Source organism: Embiotoca jacksoni, unplaced genomic scaffold (genome assembly GCF_022577435.1).
Source record: "Embiotoca jacksoni isolate LCO1_2020_lvr unplaced genomic scaffold, fEmbJac1.0.p SCAF_16, whole genome shotgun sequence".
Lineage (NCBI taxonomy): Eukaryota > Metazoa > Chordata > Actinopteri > Embiotocidae > Embiotoca > Embiotoca jacksoni.
In genome coordinates this window covers 4,191,203-4,216,119 of record NW_027185296.1, presented here as the reverse complement: position 1 = coordinate 4,216,119, position 24,917 = coordinate 4,191,203, and the positions used below count along the sequence as shown (strand labels likewise).

Below are 24,917 nucleotides of genomic sequence, written 5' to 3'. Positions count from 1 at the left end.
TGTGACAGTTGTGCCTTGTTTTAAAGTAGATATAATCCTACAAATTTTAGTCCTAGAAAAGAACAGGTGTAATTTACATAATTTAAAATGACTGCGTTCCATGTAGGTGAGTCAGATTCGGCCATTTCAGGAGAAGTACAGGAGAATGTCTGCTGTGAAAATGGTCAAAAAATGTGATCAAATTTTCATCATTGTAAATCACATGGCTTTATTTATTATCAGAAGGTGGCCATGCTGGCCAGGAGTAAGGTGTTCCAACAGTCATTTGTTCATGTCTTCGCATGCCCACTGAACACAAAGCTGTCCACCTGACACTATCCATTTCTTGAAATATATAGTTAAACTAAATTGTTTCTTAGCAATGGTTCCTTTGAGAAGTTTCCATCTTGTTTCAGTGCTCTTCACTGCACCGATTCAGCCTTTAAGTGATGAGTGACTTGCTTTCAGCTGAAAGAGAAAGTCCTGTTTTTGAGCTCTTACATCTTTGGGTTCCAGTGGAGACATCAAAGTTTGATCTCTTTTCAAAGTTGAGCTCCATCATAAAAGCAACTTCAACGAGCGATGTAAAACAGCCAGCTACTATAACAAAAGTAAGTTATGCAGTTGCCTGTTTTCTGTTGACACTCAGATGTTAATTGTGCATTGATGTTCTTAATATATTGTGTGGACTCAAATCAGCCGTTACCACATTTGTTAAAACACAATATGGCCTCAGTTTTTTGTTCTTTCTGAACACCTGTTTCTGTCTGTGACAATGAGTAATTTTAATATTTTATTAATTGCCCTATTTTTCATTTACACAGTGGCAGTCTTACTGTATCTATAATCAGTCTGATACTACCATACTGGCAGTACGGACAGTGAGTGGTTAGTTTCTGGAGTTTTTCTTCGTTTTAGCCAGCAGATGGCAGATGGAGATTACCTGTTGCACAAGTTTCCCCCTTCTACACTTTTCATTTGATGCTACCTTAAACTTTTACTTCACTTTTCAGAGGAAAACATTGTACTTGCCTCTACATTTATTTGACAGCTTTAATTACTTTCGAGATGAAGATTTGACACACTGGATAATATAATAAACTTTAAAATACAACACATTAATTAAGATTAAACCAGTCGTTTGCAACCTGTTTGGCTCTTGTAGTCTTACAAACAGCAGTGTGTAGTCATCCTCACGTTTCAGATGTCTATTAGCCGTTAACAGCTCCACCAAATGATGATTTTCTAAACTTTAATTTAAACAAATGTCCAAATGACCTCATATCTCACCAAAAAACTGAGATGAGTAAGAAATTCCCAAAACTGAAAACCTTTCTTCTCTCTTTTCCCAGCAACCATCTGACAACCCCTCAGATTTATCTGCTGTCCTTGGATATAAAGCTGTATATAAAGTAGCTCAAACTAGCTGAACCTGCCGCAGCTCCAACAGTAACATGCTGATGCATTAATATTAATAATCTAATGATGTTATTTAAATAATATATCAGTCTAAGGGGGCCATACTGGCACTGTTACTTTAATATTTTTTGCTATATGTTGTACTTTTACTTATTTTTTATGCATTCTTTTTACTTGTAATGGAGTACTTTTACATTTATGTACTGGCATTTTTACTGACGTAAGGGATCTGAATACTTCTTGAACCACTTGTAATGTATTTATTCTTCTCTATTTTGAATTTGCTTCCACCATTTGGCCGTGAACTTCGTGTGTCTCATGGTGTGTCTGCTGCAAAAAAAGAAAGAAAGCACAATGCTCTTCATTAGTTTTCAAAGTTTATTTTTTTCATTTATCTTCAAAAAGCAAGAAAATATACTCTTTTCTTCCAGAAATAATAAATATACAATATTTCTTTATGAACAAAATGCACAATTTACAAAGTGGCGACTGAGTTCTCCACCTCATACACAATACTGTATGCATTCAACTCATTTATCACAGAGTTATAACTGTCATTAGTATGTTCTATTCTCATTATTAAGGTCAATCTTATTTTTCTATACAGTATTACAGTTTTCATTAGGTAGAAGACTCTCTTCCAAATTACAATTCTTCACTGTGCTATGTGTTTGTTATTCTATCTTAATACTTCCATGAGGTTAGGACTCCACCCTTTACAGTACATCCATTTCTTGTGTCATGGCTAAGAGCTTATTCCACACATTTTGAGACTTGGTGAAGTTTTAAAGACTTGGCGATTGGACAGGCTGGAGCTAACTTGTCCTGTGGTTGAAGCCAGCAGCAGGACTGTCCCGCCTGAGTGACTTTTTGTCCTGGCTTGAAATATTTCTCCATCTCTTGTCTGCATGATGGTCACTCCTCAACTGTCTTTATCAGGTACATTCCACTGCTCTGGTATGGATTCAGGAGCATCTTTAAGGATTTGTCTGTGAGATAACGCTGCTGTCTTGTGGTCAGGAGGTGAACAGCATGTGTGACAAAAGCCAGGCTAAACTACAAGACAGTGTAAGGGTGCTGTGGACTAAAGCCAGCTGGGCTGAGCTGGGGCTCGGCGGAGTGGAGGAAGGTGAACTTGGGTGTCGCTCTGTCTCATAGATCTCAATCCGTCTGTGCTGCTGTTGATGGGTCGGCGGAGGCTCCACTGTCACATAGCCATTGATTATCCTCATACTAGGTGGTGGAGTAGTGCTGGAGAGAGAAGGACACAACGAATGAGGATGTGAATTGGTTGTGGAATTGTGTAGGAACTGATTTTCAGTCTTATAAGTCCTCATTGCAACATTCGAGGAGAAGTTTCTCACCACAGAAAAGTCTCCAATTTGCTTTTTTGCTGAGTTGCATTGAGAAGATTGATACCATACTCAGGTCTGTACACCAAATGTGTAGCTGCAGCCAGCCATTAGTTCTGTTAGTTTAGCATACGGGGTAAACAAAGACAACGGGCATGGACTTTCTCACTTTTTTTTATTTCAGTGCACCTTTTACCCATGTGTGCAGAGATATGATTTTAATTACGTTTTATTGTATAAGATCATATCAATAACACATTTAACACATTTTCAGCAACTGATCCCATGATGGTCTGTCACATCTATAGTTTACAGAGTTAAAATCTCCTCAGTTTAATCAGCCCACTCTTACATCAACATATGTAATAGCTTCATTGGTCCACAACATTTGAGACAGGTCTGTCAAAAAGGAAGTCATGTGACAGAGTAGACAAAGTGAAAAAGTTTGGATGTTGGTGCTGGTTGGATGAATAAAACAGGACTTTTACCCAGTGGACCTGTGTTCGAGTCTGTGAGAACGCAAAAGTCCATTTGGATTTTCTTTTATTAATATAGCTAAACTTACATAATGTAAATTTTCTTATCTAAATAACGTAGCCTACCTTTTTAAACCCAAACCACAATCTTGCCAAACCTAACCGTGTGTCTTTTGGTGCCTTAACCTGACTTTATTGGATAATCTTGTGACGTGGACAAAGGCCAACAAACAATAATAGACCTAGAAAAACATAGGCATTTCAAAATGTTATAGCTGTTTTTGTGTAACTAATACATTTGTGTTCTGGACCAACGTAGGTTTTACACATGTTGGTGTGAGACCGGGTTGCTTTAATCTTCATCAAGTCTCTATAGTAAAGTCTTTACAATGTCCAGTTAACTCTGTCTTGAGTTACTTAATCCAGCTGAATGTCTTTAAAGAGCTGAAAACCCATCACTTTTAACTGATGACAATAGATATCTCACCTATCCCCGATGCGAACCCACAGGTCACTGAAGAGACGGGGCCTCCCGTGGCCACGGTGAGCTTTGCGAGGGCGTTTGTGTCGTCCGAACTCCTCCAGCTGGCTCAGGCTATCGGGGAGCAGCATGTGAGGCAGCTCCTCCTCTCCGAGGCCGGGCATGTCGTCTGGGTCCTCCAGCTCCATCTCTGGACTGGTCGACCAGCTGGTGGGAGAAGCCATGCTGGTGTCAGTGCTCTCCTCGCTGGACCCTGCTGCAGGTGGCTCTTGATTGGGTTTACTCCTGGAACAGAACAGAGAGGAATGGAGTCAGTGCATACTCTTCATTTTATAAATCACAGTTATTCTCAGAGGTGTCACTGGAACATTTTACTTATACAGCAGATACAAAGTAAGCCTTTTGTGTTTCTCTATACTTTCCTGAGATTTCAAACTTGCTGCCAGTGAATGTTATTGTTTGTGGTTTCTGACCACTCGACCACCAACTTCAATCAAGGACATGAACACCACAAGGGATGCCTTGTCCAATTAACGCCATCCTGAATGGGCTGAAATACCCACCAGGCTACATTAGGGGAAGTGGTAACTCCTGTGGCCATACTTTGTACATCAAACCTGACAGCTGACCAAAGAATACCACCCAGAATCTCTGGCCTCTCCTTTCAAACCTTTTGCCACGGTCCTCTTTCTTCCACCCATTACTCATACTTTCTCCTTTCTCCTTCTATTCCCGTCGCATGCGATTTAGTGTTTGAAGGTATAAAATCAAAAACATGTTGTACACATCATCTGGGAGAGTTAAACTGAAATAAACAGCAGTAAATAGGAAAAAAAAACTTTAACAGGATTTCCTAAGCCGATGTCAAACTTTGACATGACTAAACTGTATGAGTATACAGGCTATGATGAACTGTCGAATGGATCTTAGTCATGATTTTCTCCAGAACTCATGAATTGTTTTGTCTCCATTATAAATTGTATGGTCTGTACTTCAGCTCCCCTCCTCATTCAGGTCCTGATGGCTCGGCCAGTGTGATGATAGCTGCAGGCCTGCGGTCAAGCTACTGTGGAGCCAAACCCAGCTCTGGTCTGCTCTGTCTGTCAGTCAGTCAGACATATAATTGCTCTTTGCCAGTCAGTTTACAACCCTCCAGGTCTGAAGATAACAGCTTCCACAAACAACTCTCCATCTTTGTGGTGTTTTTCCTCACCTGTCACTTCACCTTGTATCAGGGAGCTACGAGCGTCTGCTTGCATGCGAGTGTGCGTTCGTGTGTGTGCAGCATACACGAGTATTTTGTGACCACAGTAAGTCAGTCCACTTGTCAGCTTTTAAAACCATGAACCACTGGCTGAAGCCCACAACTCTGCAAACAGGGTGAAGAAAGACAGGGAGGCTACATTTACAAATGTGATTCGCAGTGAGAAGTTTGTTAAAGCCCCAGTTGGATAGATGGGGATGTTTTTGTGTGTGTGTGTTTTTTTACTGTCATAAAAAGATTGTTCTTGTTGTGCCTTGTTTTTCCATTTTCATTCTGATTCAAGTGGCTGTTATTGTGATTTTATGGGCCCATGGATCGAGCCCCTGGGTAAACGGGGAGCTGCTCTGTGCCAAGGAAACCGGGGTGCACACAAACAGATCTTAAGAGGGATTGTACGTTTTTGAGAAGAAACACTGCAGGCCCGACGCCAAGTCTCAGTGTGAGCTGTGTGTGCGCTGTACGTGTGTGTGGGAGTCTAAGTGTGTGCAACCCTGCTGCCCCTGCACCTTGGCATTGTGCATCAGTCCACTCACCCTGCGTACATGTGAGTCTCTATGTGTTTGTGTGTTGTGGTGAGAGCGGGCAGAACCACCACTGGCAGTTTGCCTTTGGCAGCCACAGGAGAGCGGGAGGTGTGGGTGGGTGGGGGTGGGGGAGCCGGGGTGGGGGTTGATGAGGTATCAAAGGATTCCTGCATAGCTGAGCTTTATTTGTTACAGGGAACAGTTTGGTCCATATCTGCAACGCACTTTAATAAATCTAGCGAGGGTAAATGCCTCTGGCAACTCTAGAGAGAATGACATGGATGTAGACTGGATACATTGGAGGGGGTGAGGGGTGTGTGTATGTGTGTGTGTGTGTGTGTGTGTGTGTGTGTGTGTGTGTGTGTGTGTGTGTGTGTGTGTGTGCGCGCAAGCCTGCCAAAAACTATGCATGCAAAACTATAAATGCTCTGTTTTCCAGTCCATATCCATATCACCATAAGATTATCAGACTGATGCCAGCATAATCACTCTCTCCTTGTCTTTTTCCATTCATTATCTTGTCAGGTTAGCAGACTCGTGGTTTTGTTTCAAAGTGTAACCTGTGACTGATTACTTGCACAAAACTGTGTCATCCAATACTCAAAAAACTGAATTCACATATAAAGCCTCCAAAATACAATATTATGTATCATCATGAACAATTTAGTCAGACTCCATGATGTCAAACGGTCACATTTCTGCAGCATAACCCAAGCAACCAGCCATTTTTGCTGTTTTTCAGCAACTTATTTGTGTTTGTTTTCTTGTTACCACTGTACTTTAATCAAATGACACGCTCTGTCATCTATTACAGTGCGCTCTTTTCTGCTGACTCACTCTGGGACCAGCTCCTGATGATCAGAAGGCATGTGGACGATCTCGTAGCCTTCCTGCCTGAGGATGTCCAGCACACTGTGGTTCCCCAGGAAGTGACCTAACAGTGAACAGAAGGCCAAAAGGTCAGTTAAAAAAATATCAGTTTCTTGCTGCAGCATGCATTTTATCTTTATGGCTAAAAAATAGACTGGGTTGTGTTTTGTGGATTAATGCTTAAAAACATCAATTTATGTGTTTTTAGTGTATTAAACTTAAACAAATGTTGGTCATGTCATCAGTGAGATGCTTAGGATGGTAATGTGGGTTGGTCAGTCCACCACTTCAGTCCAGACCTAAATATCTAAACAACTATTTGAAGGATTGCGATACAACTTACAGACCAGCGTTAACAGGATGAGTTTTGTGTTGGTTTGGCAAGTGACCTAATGGATAGGCCGGTTTGGTTTCACCCCATCCCACACGCATCATTCTGCTGCCATAAGTACTCACTAGACTAAATCTGTTGCTTAAAATAGTCACCAAAGTTTGATACAGGTTTGATGCAGGATATTTTTCAATCCAAGGTGTACTTATAGACTGAGGTAGACAACACTACTGTAGACAAGAGGGTCTGTGAGATAACAATGACAAATGCAAGCACATTCTTTATCTACTGGCCTCACTTGTCGCTCTGTTATGATCCCATATCGTCGGCACTCGACCGCTTGCCCTTGTATATGATTCCTTCAGTCTGACATCAAACATGCGGGCCCCAACTCCAAGCTTTTTCTTCCTATTTTTAATTTCTCCCATCGGAGGATAATCCTGCGCATCACTCATCCCAGCAATAAACTGTATTGTAGCCTGACATCACCCTCGCTAACACACACACACACACACACACACACACACACACACACACACACACACACACACACACACACACACACACACACACACACACACACACACGTGCGCGCCCTAACCGAGGAATTGATATTTGTGCTCACACATACCTGCACACACACGCACGGATTCACACAATCACAGGGCTCAGCTCTCTCCCCGTGGCTTATTAACAACACTTTGACAATATTCGAGCCTCTTACTTGCTCTCTGTCAGGGCCCTCTGCTCCCACTCAGCCCCTCACCTGCCTGCCAATTTTATCATTAAAATGTTCCTGATCATTCCTGAAAGTCAAAGAAAGAGGCACGCGGTGTTACACTTTCTTGGCAGACGAGTTCAAAGGCATTACTGGGATAGGCTGCAGAGTGAGAGGAGGCTTCTAACAACAGAGTGTCGGCGAGTTCAGATGGGATTACACAGAGGGTTGAGTGTGACTTTTTGTCTGGGTGACGGTGGGTGTGTGTATTTGTGTGTGTGTGTGTGTGTGTGTGTGTGTGTGTGTGTGTGTGTTTTCTTCTTTTGTTATCCTCATGCCGTCTATGTATCCTTATAAGGAGAGAAATGAGACTTTTTTTCTTTTAAGGTTACTTTTAGCTACGGTTAAAATAAATGTTCATAACCATCACAAAGTTTTAATGACGGACATCACAGTTACATGTGATCTTGTGCTGCAATAAAAGGTACCTGCAGAAAATCCAAAAATTCGATAATTTTAATGGAAAAAAAGGAATAAAAAAACTGGCGCTAGCTTAATGGATTGCTTTGCTGGTCTGTTAGTCAGTCTACAAATCTGACTGAGATCTAAATATCTGAGTAACTGCTGGGAAATGTTCAACAAGTCAGACCCATACGACCATATGGGTCGTCGCATGTTCTGCCCATCGAATACGACCCCCAGTTAAGTGTGTCCTAAATTAACCCTGGTTACTTTTAGGCACAAAAACCACTTGGTTTGGGAAAGATGATGGTTTGGATTAAAATTATGACGAGAACCATGATGTGCATTCAAGTTACTACTTCCTTTAAGTGATTGGACCTTCACCTTCGTGGCAACAGATGGATTTAAAAATATTTATACCGGCAAAAAGGTCCAACCACTCAAATATTTGCTTAAGTAGCACCAAGAAAAATTCTTCCCGCCTCTCCTCTTCTCTGACATTCTTCTCTCTGTCTTTCCTCTAACATAACGTCGGGGGCCAAAGTCAGCTCGTTCAGCGACTGCATGCTGACAGATTCAACCTCCCTCATATGTGTCAAACAGCTATTTCATAAATTTCTGCCGGCCAGAGAGGAGCACGTCCTGTGAGTTCGCTGGGTGTGAGGTCAAGCTGGATTTCCTCTGTTCTGCCGTCATTCATAACACACACACAGACGGACAGAGTGTGTATGCGAGTGGGCCTTTTTGTTTCTTTGTATAAGATTGTAGTTTTCCTTCACAGCACAGACACACCTGCTGTAAATCTTACATTCAATTTTCTGAGGAGTCCTTTAAGGGTACGCTCCGTTTGTTGTTTCCCGGCTCCTAAACCTGTACTCACTCCTTAATACAGCCGACTGTATACACAAACAAGCGAGCAAGCAAAGCAAACACTTTTGTCTGGGACTTGAGGCTAAAAAAGAGATGCACCCACACACACACACACACACACACACACACACACACACACACACACACACACACACACACACACACACACACACACACACACACACACAAACAAGCAGTCATCCTCAGGGTGAAAACCACCACTTTTGGAGACTTTCATGTCTGAACTTAAATTGAAGGATTGCATGGTTCTCCATGACTTGGCACAATTTGTCAAACAAACAAAAACATTTTTCTGACTTCTCCAAGACCTTTGTGCTTTGGAAAAAAGTTTATTCACAGGCTTTTCATCTGACACCAGTGACATGTGCGTTGCTTGTTTTCTGTGTAGGTTTGCAGTTGATCCCTGTGTGTGGGTGAGTGACTGGGCACAGAGATAATAGCTCTTTCCATTCTGATGAATGTGTGTGTGTGTGTGGGAGGCTGTGTGTTTGTTTGCAGAGTATCCAGACAGTAAACAGTGTGGCGTTCCAGAAGCAGAGAGCAGCTCCATTAGCCGAGGCGTAATGAGAGGTCAGCTGACTCCTAATCGCTCCCCTGCTGCATGCAGCGCTCGTGGGCTGACTGCACAGGTAGCACACTGTAAAACCTGATGCTGCTGTTGTGTGTAAAAGTCATTTTTACAAACTGAATTAGAAACAAAGCCAAATCTGACTTTTTTGTTGTTTTCCAATGTCGTCTTGGAGCTGCCTCACCACCATCTGTACACTGTTTGATGATTTGCAGCTGTGATCAGTTCCTCTTTTTCCATGATTAACATTTTTATGGTTGTTTAAGCACTTGTAGCTCTTGGTTGAGATTAAGAAAAGAATCGTGGTCTTGATTTAATATTGGAAAAGTCTAAAGTGACTCGAACATGACACAGGACACATTTACTTTATTAACATTTATCCCAAACCACAGTCTTTCTCATTAATCAAAGGGAGTTTGTTCCCCAAACTTATGCATGTATGTGTATGGCCACTATCCACCCCAACAAGCCTGCCTAGATCTTCATCACTTCCTTCTCACAACAACAACAACAACATGCAATTTTCCGCGAAAGATAATCCTGGCAGAAATGACTTTTTCCTCATCTGGCAAAAAAAAAAAAAAATACACTCTGATTTTCTAGGAAACTGGGCTTAGGCGATGATAGTCATTCAACACCACTCTCATTTTGAAATGAAGACTTTCCTGAGTGTACTTAACTATCATTTTCTAGTTTGAAAATCATTGTAAAAGCAGCTTATCGTTAATATTAGTAGAGAACTGGGAAACAGCTTCCATCTACATCATCATTTCATCGTAGTCTTCAAGCTGCCAGTTGAACTGAGACTAAAACTGAGACACAAACAACTTAACTTGTGGTAATGTGGCTTCAGACCACTCAAAGCCACTTTCACATATCAATCAACCCTGTGTTGGTTCCTGCCAATCTTCTGTCATCACTCTAATAAAGCAGATATGCCTTAAATATTTTCTTAGCTTCAAAAACCAGGAGCAGCCGTGACTTTTTGCAGCGTGTATGCCCCCTTACAGGGTGTTTCCCCTCCCGTGGCTCCTGAGAACGGAGTTAATGATCCAGTTAGTCCTCTGTTTAATAACCTTTCCATCCACTTACAGTAGCAACTCAATGTAGCTCTGCTTCTATCTCTGTGTCTGTGTTTACCGAGGCCACCTCTTGACTTGTAGGCCTATCTCTTTATCTGTCTGGCTTTTCAGACGCTATCATGTCCTCTTAAAGCATCTTTGTTTGCCTGATTGTCACTGCGAGTCTGTCTTCCATCCCGTTTTTTTTTTACTTCTTTTTTTCCTGTCTGTCTGCAAGTTTGTGTTTGAAAGCATTAGTGTGTGTTGCATCCAAGCTTGACTCCATCCATGTCAGCACATCTTTACTCATAGAGAGCCTCAGTCTGTTTCTTTCTCCGTCTCCCCACCCTAGACTCAGCCTCACCAAACCTCCCTTTAAGCCTGCCTCTGCTTTTCTATCCATCCGTCTCTCCATCCTTTCCTTTCTATACACCCTCTGGACATCGGTCAAAGTCCAAAAAGAAGAGCAGGAAGTGAGAAGAGAATGGAAACACAGTGAGCAGTGAGGCACTTTGACATCCATCCAAGAATGGAGAAAACACAAAGGAAGAGAATTATGTTATTTTTCAGTTTTTGCACAAACAAATGTGTTTGCAATTACACTGCGTAAACACTGCATCAACTGATATGCGCTAGTGGTTTAAAAAAGTCCCACGTGGCTTTTAAGCAGACCACCTCATGAAAACTGCACAAACACAAACAGAGCACAAAGGAAGAGAGAAAACAAGAGGAGAAATAAGAGCGATAACTGGAGGGGAGATGGAAAAGGAAAACGGGTTGAGGATTGATGGTGAGAGGGACTGCGCTGATGTACACCCTCCACCCAACCAGAATGCATGCTGGGTACTGTTGCTACATAATGATCCAAACAAACACAAGCTGTTGCCTCTTAGCCATTTAAACAAGAGATGAAAGAGAGATGAGGGAAAAGACAAGGAGGAGAGAGGATGCAGGAGATACAGACGGAAACAAAATATTTTACCGTTGACAAGGGTGTGTTCCTCTTTAGATTTGTTTGGAAATGTGTTGCAGTGTAAGTGTGGACAGAGATGATGAGGGGGACATTTTCCTCTCATCTCTACATGTTTGTGAATGTGTGTGTAGGTGTTAAATGGCTGACAGACTAAAGGAAAAACATGTAAGGTGCTGGACCACCAAGAATCACCACAACAGCTTCAGTGTACATCTGTATACGTTCTTCAAGTCTCTGAAGTCAACTGGAGTCATGAACGCCGTTCTTCAAAAAAATATTTTCCCTCCGTGGGTGTTTGGGTGATGGTGGTGGACAGTAACGATACATTTACTGTGTTAAGTACATATAAGGTTTTTGTACTTTACTTTTCATTTGATAAAACTATACTTCTACTCCACTAAATCTCAGAGGTAAATATTGTACTTTTTACTCCACTACATTTGTCTTACAGCTTTCGTTACTAGTTACTTTTAGGATGATAGCTTTTTATGTCCTTTCTGTTTCTATCTCTCAATCTCAAAATGTTATATTGAATTAAAAAAATTTGAATTAATTGAGGAATTAGATGTATCTTTATGGATTGAGTAAAATCTTCTACTTTTTAAGCTAAATAAATTGTTTTGAAACTCACTCATTGACTTTAATGGTATATTTTTTTTTAAAAATTTAACTTTCCCAAAACTAAAAACACAATGTGAGAATTAGATTAATCAGTATGTTTACCCACTTTAACACCAAACGGCATACATTACCTGCCCTGCTAACTAGATTAATGAAGTGTTAATCCAGTGTTCTTTCTCCATCCAAAAAAAGCATTTAATTTGCTAACTACATTGTTTTTGTAACCAAAAAGCTACTATATCAGATTTAAAATAGCCTTTACTTGGTTAGGAGAAGTTTGCACTCTGGTAGCGCAAAACTTTTAACATTGGTCATCAATTTGTGAAGATGCTGACCAAGTCAGCTTCAGCCTCAGTCTTTTAGTATTTCAATGTGTTTGTAACCAACATGTGCACACATTAAAACCCCTTTACAGCTTTCTTGTTTAAAATGCTAATCATTGCAATCAGCTCTAACGTTAGCATCAGGTTACAGTAGCTCGCTAGTGATTGGGATGGAGTTTCGTAAATAGTCATTTGGTTTGAAATCTGCAACCTGCGGAGAATTTTTTTTTCATATTCATCAAACCGTTCATTGTCAATTTGCACCTTTTATGAAAGCACTTCTTATGACTCCCTCCGTAACAGATTTTTAATTTTAATCTCCTAATGACTGCACTGACCAGAGTGTGTTCTTTTCTGCTAGCAGCAGTGTGTGCTCATATACCTGTATTTGTGCACCTGTTTGTCTTACAGTAGAAGGTTTCTCTCTGACTTACTACAACTCTTTCCTTGAGCAACATATGAGTAATGCAACAAAAATTGGAATAAGCCCAGCATCCCCCGCGCCTTGCTGTGCACTTCCATTTGCAGTTTAACAGCGCTGGGATGCGTCTATAAATCCTTTTGGATTAAGAGCCAGAGAAACAAGTACCCAGAGGCCCCCCAGGAATATTTGAACCACTCGTTTGAAAACAGAGCACAGCATGTACTCTTGACGTTTAAATCTAAACTGGTAAAATCCACTTCTCTACCCAGCTCTGGGTTTCTAGAGAGGGAAATAATGACGATCTGAAGTGTTACCACCTCACATTTCTCACTAATGCCTAATCTCCTATGCATGCAGCAAGACATCCGTCTCTGTCCCTGCACCACACTGAGGTGTTGTGAGAGACAGCTGTTGACGAGGCTGGTCATGTATATGTTCTGGTCAACTACAGAGATGAGAAAAGCTGGGGGGATCAGAGCCAGAGGCCTGACACCAGTCCATGTTAGAAAGGCTCTGTGGTTCAGTGTTCAAAGCTTTAGAGTGATTCCTCACGTTTAAATGTCTTTGACTGTGTGAGCTGTCTACTGCAGTTTGTAAAGCTCTCCTGGTGGGCAGAACGGTGAGGCTAGGTAAAAGTAGAAAAGTACAGAGGGGGAGAAACAGGAAGTAGTGGCAGACAAGGAATACAACCACATAGCGGAACAAACATTAAGTAAATATTCCCCCCATTTGTTTTTGTTACTGTCAGCTGTGGTCTCTCCATACACACGTGATGGTAGAAAACATTGCTTCCTAAGAGCACCGTCTCATGGTGGTCTTTATCTCGTTCATCTCACCATTGGTTCATTTGCTCTCAGCCACCCGTCGGTTAAAGTTGCAGTTTTAGTTAAGAAGGAATTTAGGTTTCACAAGATCAGGTAGAAAATAATCACAGACTTCCTTCCATTATAAATGCTTATGTGTGCATGTCATCTTGTTTATGCATTTTCAAATGAGCATGTATGTCTGTGTGCTGCTGGCATTCGTTACACAGACATGTTTACCAGCAGGCATGAGCTCAGAGCTAAAAGTAAGTGTGCAGGTATGCGACTGTAGCCTACTGCATATATGTGTGTGTGTGTGTGTGTGTGTGTGTGTGTGTGTGTGTGTGTGTGTGTGTTTTCTGAGCTGCATCTGCGTCTGGAAACCAATGTTTCACATCAGCTGTTTCTCGGAACCCAGAGGCCTGGTTCTCATTCTTTTCTTTTAATCAGGATCTGATTTACACCTGGGACAACAGGTGAAAGCAGTTAACTACCAAGTAGGAAAACCAGCAGTACTTCGGGTCCCTAGAAGTGAACCTTTGTATTCCTACGTATTCTTGGGCCTGCATAGTTTCTGCTGTGTGCATGTAGGCCAATTTAAATGCTCAAAAGATCAAGAGCAAGGAAGATTGAAGCATCCATGTGTTTTTGAAATGTAGCATTAAACTTATTGGCTCTCAATAGGCAATGAGATGTTCTTTCAGCTGCTAATGAAGTGTGTAATCTTTGAGCAAGCTAATGAGCTGCACTGATTTAATTACAGTGAGGAATTCAACCAGAGCAGCTAAGAGTTCCCATCAGATGTTTTCACACAAACTCACAAAGCTGCATTCCTGAAAATTTACAAGACGACATAACCTCACATGGGTACCACATCAGAGCTTATTCTGTTCCTACAATAGCTAAAAGCTAGTATTTACAACTACAGTCAACTGTGCTTCTGTGAGGCAGAAACAAAGTGGGCTCATTTGGATCGTTCCTACATGTTTTTACATATAGTGAGAGTATGTAAGTTGTGAGGAAATATCTGAATACATCTGAATACGCTCTACAATTTTATATCTAAGGAGAAAATGTATGCACCTGAAGCATAAAGAAAACTAGTGAAATTGTTTCAGTACACTACTGGCATTTTAATTAGAAACAAATTAAAACTTTTATTCTGGTGTTCTGACGCTTTTAAACGTGCTGTGCATTCATGGTATAAAATGAAGTGATTATAATGTGAATGAGACGGCAATGCTACTGTGTTTACATGTTCTTATATTGCTTATATAACATTTGGCCTTAATTTTATATTAGTCATGAAAAAGGTTAGAATAATATATGTGTATTTGAATTTTTCATACTTTTTATACTCTTTTGTTAATTGTGCCCTAAAGCCAGTGACAAAAATTCCACAAAGAGACAGGCCGCAAATTATGCATTTAAATTCCCAAAAAGTCACACCAGCAATAAGGAGTGAATGATGGGAGTAGAGATGGGTATTGTTAAAGAATCTTACCAATACCTTGACTTTACTAGTTCCTGAACACACCCTTTTTGATACCAATTTTATAAAATACATACCAAGAAAAGCCAAATCATATGACACATTACTGTACACATCTTTACTTGTAATGCAGTTTAAAGGGGGAGAGTGTAATCTAAGTTGTTTTTCCACTACAATTTACAATTATCGCCTAAACACCTTACAGGACAGAAGTATACCTGTGTTGATCCACCAGATCATCCTGCAGACAACAAGGCTAACTTCTGGGCCAAACCACACTCGTGTTAAAAATAAATATAAATGTGTGCTAAGCCCAGACTGTCAGCAGGAAAGCGCTAATAATATCTTTCTATCTCTCCCTCCCTATCTGTCTTCTCTGCAGAGCAGAAGACTCGCAAACACACACATGACGCACATACACGGGCTCTCCGTCACTTCATAAAACGTTCCCGCGCTCTGCGGAGGGCTAGTAGGCATTAAGCCAGACAGAGATAGACAGGCAGCAGCGAGGGATGGTGTCAGTATGAAAAAAAAAAAAAAGGAAAAATAGCAACAAATGGAAATGCAGAGCAGAACGATAGGAGCTTAAGACAGACTGGCAGGCAAGACAGCGAGACAGGAATTAGAGGTACAGACAGACTGAAGTGGAGGCAGAGACAGACAGATAGATGAGGAAAAAAGGCTGAGAAAAGCAGATATGCACTGACAAAGTGACATGCACGCCAGGCAGGCTCTCCTCCTCAGTCATCACTTCAGCACCACAACACCACAAGTGACTGCAAACACATGGGTCCACTCTGCCTGCACAATGGGCTATTATAGGCCTCCACAGCAGAACATGCACAAAAATCAACTCTCAGTGAATGCATTCAAAGTGGCTCACACTTCAAAACAAACAATGCTACACATGTATTTTTTGACACTAACTACTTTTTTCAGTGATAAATATCTGCGGCTCATATGATTTTGTGTCACAAACATACACAGACACACGTGTTAAGTGTGTGTGTGTGTGTGAAGTGGTGTCTAGGCTGTGGCGGCGTCAGGAAATTCCATGGGATGTTTTCAATAAGAGCGGGCAGCGGCAGCCAGGGAACTGGCAAATGAAAACCTGCTGAAGAACACCAACAACACACCGCCTCACAGCAGTCCTCAGCACAAATGATAACTCTGCATGTGTATGTGTTTAGTTTGCGTGTGACTGAGAGAGAGTTCGACAGTGAATGCATTTAGCTGAGTGAGCGATGGGAAAAAAAAACTCATTGAGGTTTGTGTCTGTTTACGATAGCAACAGAAGAAGTGTACGGTATGTGTATGACTCGTCTGCGCGCATGCTTTTCCCTTTACTGCTATCATCTGGTGTTGTTGTGTCATTTTGTCCAAAGGGGAAACTGTGGTGCGTTCACTTGGCCTCACAAACTATGTAATGCTAGAGCGGGCGCATGTGATTGGTCCGCATTAGATAATACTGATAGTAATAGTGAACAGAAGTGACCACAGTGAAGCAGAGGAGCAGGATGAGACACTGTGAGGAGACTTAGTGAAAGAAGACAAGATGGAAAAGCTGAATAAAAAAGTTTGATAAAGATCAGTTCAGTAAAAGCATTACTCACTGCAGCCAAAAAGAAAACAGTTGGACAATTCCCCCTGCAGCTGAGCCAGCTTACTGGCAAGCTGGCTGTGGCACGGACATGAGAGTGGCATCAATATTACCATTTAAATCACAGTAAGAAAGCAAATTAGCTTTTTTCGTAAAATGTTCTTTGGAGCTGCGTAAGCCTTTTCCTTTTTTTTTTTGGCTCCTTGGATGGAAGATGAAACTCTACTCCTGAACTATAAAGTTGCTGTTGATCAGGTGCTAGCAAATAATTGTTTACACATCCTCAGATACAGAGAAACTCTAATTTGATGTCATGTTTCTGCCCATCTCAGATCTCATCACCCATCAGTCTGGAGATGATTAGCCTCAGGGGACCACCAATTGTGGGGGGTTCTGGTGTAGCCAGAATTACTCTTCATTGTGCCGGTTGTTGTTTATAGTCTGAGTAGCTCCTTGAGACGGAAGAGTGGAGTTGAGAGACGACGGTTTATTTCCCAATTAGCCTGTTTACTCTCGGTTAACAGTTTCAAACTACCACAACAATGCTAATAAAAAAGCTTAAACGTTGTCAGACGACAGTAGATTCGTTTCCGAGATTGCATCTCAACCAGTTTGTTCCATCTCTTTTGTTCTTCACATGGACTGTTTACCTGCACGCGACCAAAGCCCGTTCAAACATGATTGGTTATTACTACTAGAACTTCAAATGGAAACTGGAATGGTTCTGTTAAATCTGTTTACACCTACTATGTTTCAGCTAATAAACATGACATCAAATCATCTTTGACAGCAGAAAGTTCATTATTCAGCATCTTTTTGACTTCAACTCCAATGAAAAATATCTGTCTTCGGCTGCTAAGTTTCTTGTCTTTTCTTTGTTGCTGGTAGCAAATTATGGTTTCTTTGAGTGGATTTTGCTTAAAAAACTTGCTGCTGCTTAAAAAAGGGATGAGAGCAAAGGCCTTAAAACACTAAACCAAAAATAATATCACTCTAAAGCTACTTCTGTCACAATACATGTAGCCATTTGATTCCAATAAAAAACACTGACTGAAAAAAAAAGGCTGCTGATGCGTTTTACTGATGTATTGTCAGTTCACAGTAAACGTGCTGCATGAGAACTCAACTATTTGAATATATTGTGAATTACTGACTGGAATATGTGACTGAGTTGCCATTTTCTACCATCAATATCATGAAATCTTGGCCCACCAGCAGGCTCCAGTGAGACACTAATACTGCTCAGTCAGTGTCTTTTATACTGCCTGGGATCATTCAATTATGCCTGCTGGAGCTCTTTCGCCTCTGTAATTTGTATTAATAACCTGTTGGTGAAAGTGAAGAAAATAAAGAATGTCTGTTACAACACTGCAGATGTGCATGCAGATGTGTGTGCAGGGCAGAGAAAAAGAGAAAGAAAGTAAAAAGCATACGTTTTGCACACAGAAGAACTTACGCCACAGGAAGGTGTAGGTGTACAGTGAAAGGAAAGGGGGAGGCTGGGAAGTAAGGTGCTGAGCTGAGTAGAGATGGATTTCCTGCCTGAACCACTTTATACGCACGTCGTATAGTTTAATTACCCTGTGAAAAAACTCCTGGATTGGACTACGACATCGGTAACTCTAGACGGCCTTGACCTGAAAGCTGCCCCGGCTCTTTTCCGACAGTCCTGTTTTCCTTCTGCACTCTGCTGGAAGTGAGCAGTCAAAAGAAAAGGCTGCTATAGAGGGTCCATTAATATTTATCTCTTGCATGGCAGAAATGCTTTGATTTACACAGGAATAACCCCCTGACATAAAAAGACACACGCAGAAGTATAGTATTTAGCATCAAACACATCATGGGTCTGTCAGACATAACGCTGGGATCCAAAACATCCCACATTAGATTTATAATGCACAAAAATAGGCTGTGTAGTCCTCTGCCTGCTGTTGCACACACAATATGATTTTTGAGATGTGACCGTAAAGATTGGATTTTATGTGATCACATTATTGCACGCCCACATTTGGCCTAATGGCTGTAATTCATCTCCCTGGGCTATATTTATTTTAAAATATGTCTGGATAATCTTAACACCACCCCCCTCCCCATCCTCTTTATTTCCCTTCATTACTCATTATATGCTCTGGAGTTAGATTATTATAGATTATAAGCAGAACTCCTCTCATAAAGCGAGCCAGCCCACTTCGAGAACAAAGTGAAAATCTCAGAAGAGAAATGTGACCACAGCCAGATTTCTGGGAGTCCGAGCCGTCACTTAATACATACTGGCATCATTGAATGATAAAATTTCATGGCTGGTTACGGCCAGCGGGGAACTGGGACCAACGGGGACAGTTACGGGACCGTAAAGACATGAGTCAACATCTTGAACACAGAAATAAGACATGAGAAAAAGGAAGCTTTGTGATTAGAGACTTTATTGAAGCAGATTTATCCGGCCCTGTGTGTCTTTGTAAATCTGAAACTCGGTGGCCCAGTTTGTTAACTGGAGCACAACTAATGGCGAAATTAATCAAATGTGTCTCTCTCTCCTTTCTGTACACAATGTTTTAGAGGAGGACAGAAACTAGAGGTAAAGGACATGATCAGTGTAGCTGTATTTATTAACAGACACAAAAATGTGCGAATTGGCGTTGGAATATTCAGGAATGTTTTTTGGTGAAAATGATTTAGTTTTAACAGTCTCTATTCTATACCGATCTGGTTTCCAGTTATAACTGTGTGGCCATTAAATTTAAACTTCGCCTTCTTTTAAAGATACTGCACAGGCTGTAGTTTCAAATAGGTTGTCTTTAAAGGACCAGTGTGTAGTTTGTAGGGGGGATCTAATATTGGAGCAGTCTAATATATTGCAGTGGTTAGCATTGTCATCTCACAGCGAGGCGGTTCTGGGTTCGATCGCGGCCTGAGGCCTTTCAGTTTGCATGTTCTCTCTGTGCCTGTGTGGGTTCTCTCCGGGTACTCCGGCTTCCTCCCAAGTGTAAAATCACCTGAAACTAATATGTGTTGTGTTTTCATTACCACAGAATGAGCCCTTCATATCTACATAGGGAGCGGGTCCCATTCCACAGGGCCCACCATGTTGCACCGCCTTCTTTCTACAGTAGACTTTCGAGATTGTTGTGGAGGAGTTGTACAGCTACTGTAGATTCACCTATATTCTTGGAAGGGGAGGGTGAGGCAAGGGGTGTTCAGTCGGTTGCAATTCACACCTTCACTGCTGTTCAGTCGGTTGCAATCCACACCTTCACTGCTCGATGCCACTAAATCCTACACACTGCTCCTTTAATTTCCTTAAGGAATGTTTTATGACCTTTACTTCATGAGTTATATACATTTCTCGAAGAATTATTATCACTAAATAAGTGATATTCTGTAATAGTTTAACTACAGGACTAGTAAAAGTTTTAAAATTCCTTAAATATACAGTAATATTCACTGTTTCTATTTTAGCATCACTTGTTTTGAAGAAAGCAGCCTCAGTCACCAGCGCATAATACGCTACCACTGTACTAAATCATACGCTAATTACATGCAGATTGTGAGTGTAAAACTGAATGAACGTGTAGCACAACTTTCCCCTGCTCCTTTCCTGCGGTTAAATCCTCACCTTCCCAAAGCTTTTACTGAGACTTCTGTGTTTATTGTATGTGTGTGAGTGAATGTGCTTGTTTGTGCATACACACTTATACTGTATGTGCTCCAGTATGGTATATACATGTTGAGTGTTGCTGTATGCACGTGTATTAGCGTGTGTGTGTGTGTGTGTGTGTGTGTACGCGCACCCAAAAGGCTAACTGTAATGGTTCCTATCACTTCACACTAGCTGTCAGTTTTGTCACACACAAAGCTGCAGCCTGTAGGTGACCCGACGCACACGTTCATCTCTCTCCAGGCCATGTTGGACAAGCTGGAAAGAAAACGTGAAGCTGTCCCACTGAAGGACAAAACTTTTAACTGAGACTAACCTGGAAAACATGAAGCTGCATTAGAACACATTTTAAAGGTCCCACATTTTACACTTTTCCAGTGTCTTATTTGCAGTCTTGATATCATTTAAAATATACATTTATGATATTAAGCACCAAAAACCATTTACATATACTTTTTCTTTTAATCTCCTCTTTTAAACTTTTCTCTGGAGCTCTACAAAGAACAGGTTGTTTTGTGTCAGTGTCTTTAGGGCATATTGATATCAATGGCGTATCTTCTGATTGGCTGACTCTTTTCTGAATGACACATGCCCAGGACAACCGCAGGTTTTCTTCAGTCTTGTAACTTGCAAGCTCTGTGTCGAAATGACTGCTTGGTGCTTTTTTTTTTGCATAAAAGGTTGGACAGTGGGCCGTGCTAAGGAACGACATATGACATGAGTGTCGCTTTGTGACATCACAAGCTAATTGAAGTTCAAATGACTTGTCCAAACAGCACAGTTGCTGAATACGGACTGTGTGCATTTCCCTGTGTACTGAGCGCTTTCACAATGTCACAGTATTTTTACAGCATGTAGAGATGGCTTATTATCAGAAAAGAAATGGAAATCTGAAAGTATACAATTTGGGACCTTTAATGGTCTTCTTAGGCCAAACATGCAAATCCATGATTGATCCAACTGCCAACATTTTCCTAGTCTTGTTTCAGCCCTGTGACTCACCAGATAATGCATGTAGTAGTGACGGATGACTAATTTCATTTTAAGATCTGTATGCCATCATTTTACTTCAATTCAAAATGCTTTCTAAGAATTGTTGCTCGTCTGTGTAATGTAATACACTGTCACAAATGTATCATCTACATACACCACTTAAATGCTATTCCACAGATTCACTCCTCCAGCACATGTGCTAACTTACAGTATTCAGCTACGTCCGCTCCAACACACACACACACACACACACACACACACACACACACACACACACACACACACACACACACACACACACACACACACACACACACACACACACACACACACACACACACACACACACAGCAGCTGGATGGAGCACCAGTGGCTCTATCCAAACAGCACTAAGAGCACAGGGAGCAACAATGCCCAAAGGAAGGAACCAGGCATTCAGCATTAATCATACAATGTGGCACACACACTTGCATGCACTCACACACTCATAAACACACACCCATGAGAGAGTACCACCCATTTTCTGATCTACAAACACAGGAAACACAGCCGTACAGTAAACAGACACACAGATACCCACCCACCACCTGTTTTTTTGGGCAAACACACTTACACGTACACTCTTCCCTCAGGACACACTACATCATTCAGGAAACATTAGCAGCATTAGCCAGGAATGCTAATTGAAACAAACAACTCATGGTTTCTTCATTTCTGAGGTGGGAGCTGGCTGTAATTGAGACTTCTGTGCATGTGTGTGTGTGTGTGTGTGTGTGTGTGTGTGTGTGTGTGTGCACGCACACGTACACTTATATAGACACACAGTTTGTGCATGCCAGAGATCTGGGAACCATTGTACACCATTATTGTCCTGCTTTTTCTCCAGTTTTACTTTCAAATATGAAAAAAAGGCAAATTTGTTCACCATACACACACATTAGCTCTGACAGAATCATTGTTCCATACCAAAGTAAACCTGATCTCTCCTCCACATCATAATTACACACACACACACACACACACATACACACACACACACACACACACACACACACACACACACACACACACACACACACAGCCTCAATAACAATGTATTTGGAAAGATGTCATTTAATGCAAAAAAGAGAATTAGGTTGGAGTTTCTGTCATGATAAATTCTTGTTTTGTTTGGCTTGCAAATTAGGGAGGCACTGATAACCAGCAGGTCAAAGGTCAGCTGATGTGGCCTTTCTAAATGCAATGAACTGAACCGGTACTTCATCCTACAATTTCTATGTGCAGTGTCTGATACTGGCTCACCTGCACCAAAAGCAAAAAAGTAGGTCTGGTTGGGACTTCTCTGCAGCAGGGCAGACACACGTCGGGCCATTCGCTCGTTGCGTTTGTAGATGAGCTCCTGGCGGAAGTAGCTGTCAATCTGCTGGGCCGTCATGCGGTCATGTGCTGGCAGAGAACTGTTGATGAAGTGAGGCAGCTGAAAGAAGGAAAAGAATGTGAGAAGATGGGAATTTAAAAGCCTTCACAATGAAAATTCAGGGCAGAATTAAGAGTGGATGAATCATTTTCGTCAGTCATGAAAAGAAAGGAAGGGTGTTAAAGAAAACTGAGATTGAGACTGAGAATATTTGTGTGTTAGTGTGTGTGTCAGGAAGACTGTTTACACTGATGTGCTTATACGCTGGATGTACTTGTGCATTGCTCGAAGGACTGTGTATTTGTGTACTGCACCAGTACAGTTCATCCATAAGTGTCAGTGAGTTTAATTGCTGCGTGATTTATTATGAGCCACACAGGCAGAGAGAAACCACACTGGCTCTGTTTCACCTTTGGCTCTATCATTTGATTCAACAGGTTGTTTTTCTGCCAAAATGAGCAGAGGTTGTGGTGGAGTAGTCTCTCTGTACTTAGCTCTTCTTTATCATTGTGCCTGTATTATAGTTTTTCTGTCTCTTTCACAAGATATAGAGTATATGTGGTAAAATATCAGTCCCTGCAAGAAATCTTGCTGTAGATATTTACTAAATTCCTGTGTTTTCCCGCAGTAAAACTTCTCAATTGAAACTCTGCTGTAGGCAATACGGTACAAATTAAACATATCAAAACAAAACATTGCATTATAAAAAAAAAAAAACCTCCTCATTTCAAGTCAGGCTCTTCAACCTCTCCTCTCATGATCAAAACAAACCTCAGGCTGGTTGACTGGAAAGAACAGCAAAACGGAAAGTGATGGAGTGTATGGGAAATGTGGTTTTATCATGGCAATTAGGCTACCAATTGTCACTTTACTGCATTAGTCTATTGATACAGTATGTGTTACATTACATGAGTTTTATACAGCCTTTCAGTTGTTGGATGTTGTATTGATGCTACAGTATGATGAATTCATTTTTTTTTTTAAGCATTTTAAGCCCTTAGCTTTACAGAAGATTTAGCCTGTGTGTTCCAAATTACTGTCACAGACTGCCGTTTTGTAGCTTTTATGTTTCAGGATTGTTTTTGTAACTTTGAGCTCATGGTACTGCAAGTTTAGAAAATAAATGTGATGTGCAGTATGACTATTATTATAGGAAGTGATCTTTCTTTTTCAAGGTGTAGTTAAAGATTTGTTGCCAAGCCCAACAATTTTACTGCAAAAAAAATAATAAAACTCATTACAATTTTTTCCAAATACTGGAGGGACTGAACTATGAAATACAGGAGTGCATCCATTTGGTTGGTTCCCTCTATTGATGTTTGGCATGCTGTTTGGTGTCAGCAATAAATATGTCTTTTCTTAATTTAGGCCTGAAAGTGATCGTTATTCTGTTTCTCAGATATTTATGAATACCTAATCAGTCACTGATAAAATGTCTTCAGGTGAGTTATTTATGTAACTCATTCATATCTTCTGTATAGTCTTTGATTTGGAGTTCGGGCACTCCAACTTAATAAGGGTTAATTATTACTCAGGATGTTCCTGATTTGTAGCTACTCACATGTTTGAGTACCGTATTGTAAAGTGTTATCTTTCCTCCACTTTTTCCATCCCTCATTGGTGTCTCTAGCACATCCACCTGAGGGCAGCCTGCCTTCTGTGTTTCTGCCCAAATCAGAAAGAATAAAGTGATGGAGGGCTCAAAAATACACTCCGTGAAATGCTCCGTGTTCAAGTGCACACATGCAGATGTGTTAAATCTAGATTTGTATTTGAGTGTGACAGGAACACATGTGCGTACACACACAATCGCTGTCGAGAGCTGAGTTACAAGTTGACACAATGGTAGAACAGCTGCAAATGGTGCGTAAATGAGTGGGTGTCAGTGTGTGGTGTCTGACTACACGTGGGATTTATTGTAGCACATGTGAACAAGGTGCTTTTCAGCATCCATCCAAAAGCTGCATCTGACACGTCTCCTCTTACTCCCTTGACCGTTTCACATAATGGTTGAATGGTTCTAATTCACACCTACAGCACAATGGATGTTTGCTCCTTTCATCATCACATCCATTGTTGATATTTATTTATACATTCAGGCTGGTATTTATTAGTAAAAATAAAGGCCAGACATTTAGTACGTCTGTGATTTATCATTTCAGTGTGTCCACAAACTTAGAGTAAACCATAAAGAAGAGAACCCTGACCTTGCTAGTG

The 24,917-nt window shown here is 41.1% G+C and overlaps 1 protein-coding gene across 1 annotated transcript in view; it reads right to left on the bottom strand.

The window, feature by feature from the left end:
• Window positions 1-1,823: 1,823 nt before the first annotated feature.
• Window positions 1,824-24,917, bottom strand: part of trabd2b (TraB domain containing 2B) — a 64,737-nt gene continuing 41,643 nt past the window's right edge. Inside the window, exons 4-7 of the mRNA XM_069150320.1 lie at window positions 22,586-22,760; window positions 6,333-6,429; window positions 3,714-3,992; window positions 1,824-2,649 (exon numbers count right to left, since the gene is read on the bottom strand). Coding sequence (XP_069006421.1) covers window positions 2,415-2,649; window positions 3,714-3,992; window positions 6,333-6,429; window positions 22,586-22,760 — 786 coding nt within the window. The 3' untranslated portion in view covers window positions 1,824-2,414. The remainder of the gene's footprint in view (window positions 2,650-3,713; window positions 3,993-6,332; window positions 6,430-22,585; window positions 22,761-24,917) is intronic.